Source organism: Portunus trituberculatus, chromosome 27 (genome assembly GCF_017591435.1).
Source record: "Portunus trituberculatus isolate SZX2019 chromosome 27, ASM1759143v1, whole genome shotgun sequence".
In the NCBI taxonomy this organism is placed as follows: Eukaryota; Metazoa; Arthropoda; class Malacostraca; order Decapoda; family Portunidae; genus Portunus; species Portunus trituberculatus.
This window is the reverse complement of record NC_059281.1, coordinates 5554585-5565552: the sequence shown is the minus strand read 5'-3', so window position 1 is coordinate 5565552 and position 10968 is coordinate 5554585. Positions and strand designations below refer to the sequence as shown.

The 10968-nt window shown below is 39.6% G+C and overlaps 1 protein-coding gene and 2 non-coding genes across 4 annotated transcripts; all 3 read left to right on the top strand.

Moving 5' to 3' along the window:
* Positions 1-2460: 2460 nt before the first annotated feature.
* Positions 2461-8278, top strand: LOC123509715 (60S ribosomal protein L7a-like). 2 transcript variants are annotated; one of them, XR_006676269.1, is made up of 5 exons: positions 2467-2617; positions 3572-3941; positions 4423-4534; positions 6794-7032; positions 7219-7400. XR_006676269.1 is itself a non-coding variant. In XM_045264224.1 (4 exons), the coding sequence occupies exons 2-4, from the start codon at positions 3925-3927 to the stop codon at positions 8253-8255; spliced, it is 291 nt and encodes a 96-aa protein (XP_045120159.1). In that variant the 5' UTR covers positions 2461-2617; positions 3572-3924; the 3' UTR covers positions 8256-8278. The 2 variants fall into 2 exon arrangements, 1 of the variants encoding a protein (XP_045120159.1); XM_045264224.1 differs by lacking the exons at positions 6794-7032; positions 7219-7400 and adding an exon at positions 8094-8278 and having other exon boundaries at positions 2461-2617.
* On the top strand, positions 7086-7158 carry LOC123509954. Its single transcript, XR_006676336.1, has one exon. It is a non-coding gene; the product is annotated as a small nucleolar RNA SNORD36 (small nucleolar RNA).
* LOC123509953 lies at positions 7960-8033 on the top strand. The gene has a single exon (XR_006676335.1). It is a non-coding gene; the product is annotated as a small nucleolar RNA SNORD36 (small nucleolar RNA).
* Positions 8279-10968: the final 2690 nt, after the last annotated feature.

The window sequence follows — 10968 nt, the reverse complement described above, 5'->3', positions numbered from 1 at the left end:
ATAGGAAAGGGAGGGAGAGGGACAAAAACGTAAGGAAATTATTCATAGGTGTATTAACAAAAAAGGAAGGAAAGGATAAAAGAAATTAGGCGAGAGAACATTCGTAAAATGAGAAAGTTACGGTAGGAAAAAGTAAATGAAAGGGAAAAAAACGGGAATTTTATGGAAGAAAGAAAACGGAAAAAAGTAAAATTATTGTTGGTAAAAAACAAGCATTATTGTAAGAAATTATTTCAGTGTCTTTACTGATAAAAAAAAGAAAAAAAAAAAGATGCAACTACAGAAATCTATGAAAAGTTATGGGCAATTCCCCTTATGATATTCATCAACATTTTGACTCTCAAAAGTTCTGATAATTGTTTTATTTTTTTCATCTGCTTGTCTGTATTTTTTCCAACTTAACAGCTAGGTGGTTCATGCCCCGGTCAGCTGCTCGTAATATAGGTCTCTTCCACGTTGAACTTTTTTCAAACCATCAATGAATTTCCAAACAATAGGATGTTGCATTTCAAGTTCATTTTGCAGTCTTCGATGAGCAGCTTCTGCGTGATTGTTTGTCCTATCTTCGTCATTTAAGGAGCGTTCATAAACGTTCCACATTATCTTTTATGTAAATTTTATGTCAGATGAAAAAAAAAAATCCCTAATTTGAGCAGTTGGAAAATGTTCCTGAACACTTAATTTTGAAATTGCTACCTCAAAATCACAGTAGATTGCTTCAGGATGGCATTAGGTTTGAAATTATAGAGCCATACTTCATAATTGTTCATAGGTGGAACGTAATTGATTTGGAAGGATGGCATATAGGGGCGTAATTTTGAACGTTCCATCAACAAATATTTTTTTGGATTCCTTCAGTAAAGTTGTATTTCTTTACCTTCCGAATATAAAATTCTGCATGACGCATCACCACTGTCACCAAGAAAATGCTGATTTATAAATTCTAAAATCACCACCAATCACAAAATCTTGTAGGTTAATTAGTAGGATTAGCAGGATATGCTCTGACCTCTTTTCTTTTCCTTCGCACAAGTTTGCGTAGAGCACCGTAAGTGGACATGACTCCTTGACATACCTGTGTCAGATTTCCTACACATTCCTTGGTACCTTGATAGTTTCTTCCACAGTTGCAGCAGCCCGAGATTTTAACTTCGTAATAGTTTCTTGTTTTTTCACTTGAGCTACGTCGGCTGTGTGTGAATGAATGTTGACAAATTTGAAAAATTTTCCATCTTTACATGAACTCTTGCTTTGCACTGCCGCCTCTTTTCACATCTTCAAAATTTTGTGACTTGATCAGCACCAAAAATATAGATACATCCATCGCTTGTAAACTTTACTTTCCCTCGCTGTGACAGATTTTCTGATGCCATTCTCGAAGGGGAGTTTGACCCGAACAAAATATAATTTTCCGTTATACTTCCGTTATATTCGGATTATAGATGGGTCCGACCTGAGTTAGATGAGTTTGACCTGAGCGTGTCAAGGAGGGTGTCCGACCTGAGTGACGCAGTTGATGAATTTTGAGAAATTATTCTGGATAATTTTCTCTATCATCAACATAGCATGGAATTCATAACATCAGTAACATTAAAAAACATTCTTGCGTTTCTTACTTACTTAACTGTCAAGGAACAAGTTAACTATTTAGACAGTGATTACAAATAGTGATCAAACTACATGGCGGAATGTAACGTTTAGCACAGTGAACAATTAAAATAGTGTAACACAATCCAGTTGATGTCTACTAAAAATATTCTAATAGTATAACACACACACAAAAAAAAAAAAAAAACCTAAGTTAAGTTCCTCCGATGAAGGGTGACTGGGGACTGACTGACAGACTCAGTGTGACAGTTTAGAAGACAGAAGTTGGTATTCGAGGTTCTAGAGTTTCAGGATGTTTTAATATACCGAGATGATAGTGTATTTCTTGGGAAGAAAATGGACCTATTTGTTAAATAATTAAAGCATTTTCAAAATTACCTAAGTGTCCAAAGCAATCTGAGGTTTTCTTATTGCTTTAGAGAGCTTATATTTTCATGAGTAACTAAAGAAACTTAACATAACACTTCAAACGCTTATAATTTCCTCTCTGGTGCTGGAAGGGTGTTGTGTATCACATGATTATATTGAAACAGTTATCAATATACTTCTTTTTTCATATACAGGGACGTAGTAAGGAAAATACATGCAAATTTTGTAGCGAAAATTAAACTGCAAATAAAATGTGGCAACAAAACGGAACTCATGGGTATGAAACGCATTCCGTATCAAACATGAAACAAACTGAATTTATTATAACTACTGATTTACTTTGCATGTTTTCTGGACTATAGAATAATAAGCATAATTTTTCGATTATAAAAATCCTGGTGGACTGAATAAATAAGGTAAAAGAAGGAATATAACTTGGTGTGGTGGGGAACAAGGAATATGCAAAAATTTTAGGTCTTGTGGGGAAGGAGCAACGCGGCTCCGCTGCGGCTGGAATGTTCATCCTCCTTTCTACTCGTGACCATTAAGGTGAGAGGACGTGCTCCGGGTTTCTCCTCTCCACGTGCCTTCATTCCCTCATTCTCGGGTAGTGAAGAGCTACAAGATGGTGCAAAAGAAGGTACGTGTCTCCCTCAACATTGTGGTAGCCGTGAATTTATTGTAGTTTTATGGTAAGTTCACATTTTTCCTCTCCTTTGGTACGGTGACCGCCACATGGCTTCCCTTCTTCCCCAGCCTTGTCTCTGGCTTTTTTTTTTTTTTTTTTTTTTCTTTCTTTCTTTCGTTTGTCATAGTTCTTCCAATCGGCAGATCTCAGCCAGCAGATGCACTGTAAGCAATCTCTCTCTCTCTCTCTCTCTCTCTCTCTCTCTCTCTCTCTCTCTCTCTCTCAGCATAGTGTAGTGGTTAGCACACTCGGCTCACAATCGAAAAGGCCCGGGAACGGCGAGGCAAATGGGCAAGCCTGTTCACCTAGCTGTAAGTAGGTACCGGATGTGGTACTCGCAAACCCGCTCGATTCCGGGCTCCCCCCTCGCTGCTCCTCCACCCATATGATTTTATATCACTCATGGAGCCACGTTATTGGTCTACACGAGAGAGGGAGAGAATATGGTTACCAATAAGGAGATGAAAGAGAGAGGGAACATCCCCTTATTCGTTACCATGATTTTTTCGTTGGCCAATAGCGTACTTTGGCTCTATATATGTGAGGTCATATCGGCTGAGTGGAGGGGCTGCGGGACGGTTTCTTTGCGAGAGTGCCCCAGGATGTAACTCAAGGGGTTGTGGCCTGGATTCCTCGGTTTGTTATGGTCTCAGTCCTACCCGAAGCTCGATCTGTGAGCTCTGAACGTGCTCCGTAATGGGGAAGACTGGCTGGGTGACCAGTAGACGACCGTGCTGAAACACACACACACACTTAAAAAAGACGAGTGGCTAACACTAATGTGATGTTATCTCGACTATTTGCTATCAGGAATCTGTTGACAACCATATTCCTGAGCAGTGCAATAATACAGTAGCTTCCCTAGGCCTGCCGTGGGTCCCTGACTGACTCCCTTCCCTCCACCAGCCACCGAGCTGTTCCGCCTCCTGGAGAAATAACGCCCTGAGAGCAAGGCTGCCTAGAGGGAGAGGCCGAGGAAGCGTGCTGCCGGTAAGCCAGACATGCCAGCCAAGCGCAAGATTCAGGTGCGCCAGGGAGCAAACGACGTGGTGACGCTGGTGGAGCAGAAGGCGGCGCGGCTGGTGTAATTCAATGTTAGATCTGCTGCAGTCTCTGACGAGACAGCCAGACGTTACCCTACGGAACGAGCTCAGAGCTCATTATTTACGATCTTCGGATAGGCCTGAGACCAGGCACACACCACACACCGGGACAACAAGGTCACAACTCCTAGATTTACATTGTGTGCATTGCCAACGATGTTGAGGTCATTGAGGTGAGTGTGGTTTGCCATGCCAGGAGTGGAGTAGGATGTGGATGGAGTAAGATACGTGTTATCATTTCCTACTTCCCTCCTTACTTATTGCCAGAATATTTTCTGGATTGCATTTTCTGTATGTTTTCTTTATAGGTTGATGATGCGCTCAATAATTGTACATCTATAGTTTAGGTTTATTCACCATTTGTAAGGCATGAAATTATGGAGTACTTGAGTTCATTAATATTTTTACTTCAAAGCACAAACTTGTTATTGAATATTTACACTTGTGTTCATAGCATCCTGGCACAGGTGTTGTGTATTGGACAGTAGGTTTGGTTGCTATTGAGCCAGCTTATTTACATGATGAATTAAATAATTATGGTTGAATCTCTTGAACTGAAGCAGTCTCATGTTGCCAAGTGTAAATTCTGATACCCTGTCACTGTAATCCCTGTCCAGCATCTTGGCACTCTCACTAACTGTTGGCTGCCTGCAGGTGGTACTGTTCCTGCCTGCCCTGTTTTGCAAGATGGGCATTCATGAAGAACAAGTCTCACCTGGGCACTGTGGTCAGCAGGAAGAAAGCTGCCTGTATGGCTATCACTGATGTGAGTATCTGCCCCATGATGGCACCAAATTGTATTACTAAGTTAATGTTTGGCTGACATTCTCAAAACACTGTTTTGTGTCCTCTTGCAAGTTGCAATAGCACAGTTTTGAGAGAATTAATAATAACCATAAGGCAATATATTATGCACTGCTAAATTTTTTACATTTAATTAGATTAAAACTAAGTGCACAAATACTCATCAGTAATTACTTCAGCAAGTAGCAAATTATCTTTTCATATATGTGACACAGTTCTCAATAGTTTTTCGTAAAAAAATCCCAGCATCAAAATTCAGTCAAAATCATATTCAAGTCAAAATCACACAACATATTAAATCAAACACAAATCTTCAATCTAAACATCCTACAAATATAATATACTAAAATATTATTTCCTCTAACTTCATGAAGTGATAACTAACCCCTTCCCGGTGGAGGATCTGTATGTAGACATTTCGAAAACGGGACTTTTCGTCAGATTGTCTATATGTAGACGCTTGTTTTTGTTTTACTGTACTAAATTGTAGCATTGTCTCTATATAGATGATTCCTTACAAATAACAAGATTCATAAAATGATTCATTATTTGGGATCTCAACTACCCAAACACTGGTCAGAATGGTCTCTCAAGGCCGGTCATCACTTGTGCTTTGTTGATGGTGGATATGCTATGCACATAAGTTAATACTGGAAATTTTTCCATTATTATTATTATTATTATTATTATTATTATTATTATTATTATTATTATTATTATTATTATTATTATCTCTCTCTCTCTCTCTCTCTCTCTCTCTCTCTCTCTCTCTCTCTCTCTCTCTCTCTCTCTCTCTCTCTCTCTCTCTCTCTCTCTCTCTCTCTCTCTCTCTCTCTCTCATTAGCCTACCATGTCAGAGAAAACTGCCACACACCAGTAATGTTGCCTAAAAATTAATTGGTACGAAATAAGTATGTGAAAAATACAAAGAAAAGTGGAAATAAGTTACATCCAGGTCACATGTCCTGGATGTGAGTAACTAAAACATTCATACAAGTATATTGGCATATATTATCACCAATCAAAACACAAAAAGCACTTGCATGTAGATTCCTTTGTTTATTCAGTTTTTTTTTTTTTTTTTTTTTTTTTTTTTTTTTTCAGTGGATATATAATGTCAATCAGGAGTACCCATTTGTGGGAAAACTATCTATAGACGTATGGATGAAAGTTGGTAGCATCTATATATGGACAATTTTTTATTTGGTAGTTCTCTCATCTGCCCTGCTGCTGGGAAGGGGTTAACTAAGACTGCATCACTAATTGTTAAGCTTCACTTACTAATACAAGAGTGATTTTCTCCATGGTGCCTCTGATGCCTGTCTGGTCAGGAGTCTGACCTCCCTTCTGCTCTATTTTCTTGACTGGAATAGGCCTCTCGCCCTTAATTACATCTTATTTTATACCCCTAGGTTGTTAGTTCACTTGTTTTCTAAGCAGAAATGCATACCTTATGCAAGTCACACCCATAGGTGTGGCAATGTACTTTTTAATCCAATCTCCAGTAATACACATGTTATTTTTCACACTCCTAGGTGTGGCAATGTATCATGACCTAATCCACTGTAACACAAGTCACCCAGACATACCCTTAGGTGTGGCAAAGTATATCTTGACCCAGTCCACAGTGATACAAGTTACCTGAACACACCCTTAGGCATGACAAGGTATATTTTGACCCAATCCACAAAAATTAAAGTACATTGACATGGCACTATGTATTATACCCAATCCAGGTATCCGAGGCAAGGTATGGCACTAGCTAGAGTGTCCCTTTGCCTGTGGTGACCTTCTTTCCCTCAGGTCAGGACCATGTGTGCCTCCACTGTATTTCCTTCAACTGCCACCCAGATATTTCTATCAACTCTTATTTCTGTGTTTACATTTCCTGTTTGAGTCCGGTCATGGATAGACCTTCGGGCAAACTATCAATTTGTTAGTCAAGACTCTACCAAAGTCCTACTTCATGATATGTTTTTCTACTTGTCTCTATTTTTCCTTTTCCTCCTTTGTTTTTATTCCTCTCCTATTTTTTCTTGTTTCTTCCCTCATTTCTTCATTTGACTGTGTCAGGTTACCACAACTGGGAAAACATGATGATTCTATATATGCACTGAACCTTCATGTGGGTTGCAACATGAGCTTTTTAACCCTGATACAACTAAGGCAATGACTATGCAAGAACTTCCAAAGCCAAAATCTGATGCAATTGTCTTTGCAGGTTGAGGCAAATGACAGGAGTCCATCAAGACCAACTACAATGACTGCTTTGATGACATCAGGAAGAAATGGGGTGGTAGTCCATTGGGAGCCAAGTTTGCCTCCAGGATTGCCAAGCTGGAGCAAGCCAAAGTGCTATTCCTGCCTGCCCTGTGTCGGAAGATGGGCATTCCTAACTGCATCGTGAAGAACAAGAACCTGGGCAGGAGGAAGAAGGTTGCCTGTGTGGCTATCACTGATGTGAGTACTTGTATTGCCAAGTTAATGTTTGGCTAACCTCTCAAAACACTGGAAATGCATGATGACTCTATATATGCACTGAACCTTCATGTGGCTTGCAACATGAGCTTTTTAACCCTGATACAACTAAGGTAATGACTATGCAAGAACCTTCAAAGCCAGAATTTGATGTAATTGTCTTTGCAGGTCGAGGCAAATTACAGCAGTACATCAAGACCAACTACCACGACCACTTTGACGAGATCAGGAAGAACGGGCGGTGGTTCATTGGCGCCAAGTCTGCCTCCAGGATTGCCAAGGTGCTGTTCCTGCCTGCCCTGTGTCAAAAGATGGGCATTCTTTTCTGCATTATGAACAAGTCTTGCCTGGGCACTGTGGTCAGGAGGAAGAAGACTGCCTGTGTGGCTATCACTGATGTGAGTACCTGCCCCATGATGGCACCAGATTGTATTATATAAAGTTAATATTTGGCTGATCTCAAAACTGGATGAACAATGATGACTATATATGCACTGAACCATCATGTGGCTTGCAACATGAGCTTTTTAACCCTGACACAACTAATGTAATGACCATGCAAGACCCTCCAAAGCCAAAATCTGATGTAATTGTCTTTGCAGGTTGAGGCATATAACAGCAGTACATGAAGACCAGCTACAATGTCTACTTTGACGAGATCAGGAAGAATGGGTGGTGGTTCATTGGGCGCCAAGTCTGCCTCCAGGATTGCCAAGGTGCTGTTCCTGCCTACCCTGTGTCAAAAGATGGGTGTTCCTTACTGCATCGTGAAGAAAATTCTCGCCTGAGCACTGTGGTCAGGAGGAAGAAGGTTGCCTGTGTGGCTATCACTGATGTGAGTACCTACCCCATGATGGCACCAGATTGTATTGCAAAGTTAATATTTGGCTGACATTCTCTAAACACTGGAAAAACATGATGATTCTATATATGCACTGAACCTCCATGTGGCTTGCAATATGAGCTTTTTAACCCTGATACGACTAAAGTAACAACTGCGCAAGGACTTTCAAAGCCGAAATCTGATGTAATTGTCTTTGCAGGTTGAAGCAAATGACAGGAGCAACCTGAACAAGCTGCTAGAGTCCATCAAGACCAACTACGACCACTTTGACAAGATCAGGAAGAACTGGGGTGGTGGTCTGTTGGGTGCCAAGTCTGCCTCCAGGATTGCCAAGGCGAGGGAGCTTGCACAGAAATGCTAAGTACAATAAACTGATCCATGGAACTCTATCTTTTTCTTACCTCACCAGTGGGAGTGTTTTGGAATGGCAGGTGAGTGAAGCTGACTCAGTGTACCAGTTCGGGGAGGGTGAAGTAATGTAATTTGTTTTCATGCAGAGATGAAAAAACAAATTGCATCATAGCTTATGTTCTAAATTTCTTTTTTGTCAATTGAAGTATGTAAAAAAATGTATGTTAGGTTCTGATTTTACTTTTTCCCATTTCCTTACATTTTCTGTTGAATGGTGTGCTTTCCTCTACTCATTAATTTATACTGTGATATCTAACCTTATCAATCAATCCTAACTTCATTGTAGCTTGTCTTGCCTCATTGTAAGTAATGGACTTTCATTTGGGTAAGATTATGCAATAGTCTACCTCATTAACCCCTTCAGTACCATGACCTTTCCATATTCCTTCTGGTTACTATTTGGTGATTTGATACAGCTTGACAGACTTGGGGGAATAAAATAGTGAAGACTGGTCATTAATCTTCTGACCCACATAGACCTTTTGTAAGGCCAATAAAATAGTCTAATCATACACAAAACTCATGGTAATATAAATGTAATTGGGTGTATGTAGTCTTATCTGCAGTAAATGGTAACTACAGTTAACCAAGTATGTAAGTGATGTGATCGAAAATTTAAGTTATAGCAATGAAAGTAAGGTTAACCGTTATAACGTACTGATAGTTAACAGGTGACTTTAATGGAAGGCAATGTGGAGAGTGAAATGGTGAAAACAAGAAACAAAAATAAGGTAAATTTATTGTGGTGAACGAGTTGGTGAACTATACTTAGTGGGAAAGATGGTAAATGATTTAGTGAGGGATGTGTGGTTAACAAAATAAGAGAAGTGTTGAAGTTATAATGATAGTAATAGGTCAGTTATAGGTCCTGTGTTAAAGGTCCCATAACTGGAAATGACGAGGCAAATTCAACATTTTCCGCCAGTAAAGGGGCTATCACACTGGCCTATGATACGCGAAACGAGGAACATCCGCTCCAGATAGCTGGAACTTGCCCGGGATTAGCGGAGCAAAGTTGGGATGGCTTCATATCCATCCCGGTTCTCCGTATGCTATCCCAATGGAAAAGTAAACAATATATGTAACAAAAAACCTTTTATTTAAACTAAAAAGAATGTGACTAAATTTTTCATATTGGAATATAATATAAAATTTCATCAATTTAGAAAGTATATATATATATATATATATATATATATATATATATATATATATATATATATATATATATATATATATATTAATTAATGTCGATAGTTTGGGCTCATGGCAACCACCTCGGACTCCAAATTTGCTTTTCTCTAGTTTCTTTTACTTATTTTTCTTCAATAAGAGGAAGTGCAAATGCAATTGCAGAACGAAGCACAGGTTGAGATATAAGCAGCATGGTTTTTTTCTGGTTTATTTTGATTACGCTTGGTCTTGGTTACTGGGCCGTTTGCCTGGCATAGCAAGAACGCCACCAGCTTGTGTGTGATAGTGTTCCTGCTGGTTTCGTACCAAGAACCATGGCCCGTGTTCCGCGTATTGCAGGCCAGTGTGATACCTCCTTAACTTTCTACTTGTGTGTGCGCCGCAGCGCCAGAGAGAACTAGTAGGCCGTGTGTTTTCCACTATAACCGAGGTATGTTGAGATCCGTTAACTGTCAATAGCACACATGAATGTCAGTGTTATTCACTGCCACCGATTTTCATACAAAACTAATATAATTTGTCAATGAGTTCATCGTTATTATGCCTGGCTGTTAAATGGTTGAGGATAAACATGTCTAGTCTCAACAAATAAGGAACTGTGTGGGTAGCGCGTTAACTCCCCATAAAATGCCCTTAGAGAGGGTAGCGCGCCATCAAAGGCATTACTAGGATATAGTAAAACTACATTGTACTGTCCCACAGGGTGAGGCTGATAATCCGTGACCGGTGCCATATTTCTCATTGCTTCAAGGAAAATGGAATAATAGTTTTGTGTTCAATTTAATGTGCAATTTAGCTTTAAAAAAAAAGAAAAAAAATGGGGGGCTTTTGGGAGGACACAAGAGATGAAGATCTTTGCAGATTATACCGTAAGCAGAGCTGGGACGGTTACTGGATATCGGGTAGTCCGGTACCGCGCCTCCGGACCTCGAAACACAGATAGTCCGTACCTGTATTTCCGCACCTAAATTTTTTTCCTTCGGTCCGGTACCGCGCCTGAAAAATCTTGTCCGTACCTCAAAAGATATAACAAAATACAAGGCAATAATGCATCACTCCATATATATATATATATATATATATATATATATATATATATATATATATATATATATATATATATATATATATATATAATTTGTCCCATTTCTTACTTGCATTTGGCATTTTCTAGTTACAAGAACCTGGCAACTCGGCTGCTCTCTCTCTCTCTCTCTCTCTCTCTCTCTCTCTCTCTCTCTCTCTCTCTCTCTCTCTCTCTCTCTCTCTCTCTCTCTTTCAGATGTCATAAAATCAAGAATAAGAAAATAAATCACCACCACCACCACCACCATAGACCCAAATGGAGGAGGGAGAGAATAGTAAGTGGTGGGGGTGAGGGGGAGAATGGACAACCTACACCACAGCAGCAGCAGCGGCCCTCACTGTTACCATATGGAAGGAAAGTTTTGCCAATCTTTTAGAGTTGA

Excerpts from the sequence above, each read along its gene's own strand:
- LOC123509715 (XM_045264224.1), top strand. Across the intron at positions 4,535-8,093 it reads CCTGTATGGCTATCACTGAT|GTTGAAGCAAATGACAGGAG; the intron begins GTGAGTATCTGC and ends TTGTCTTTGCAG.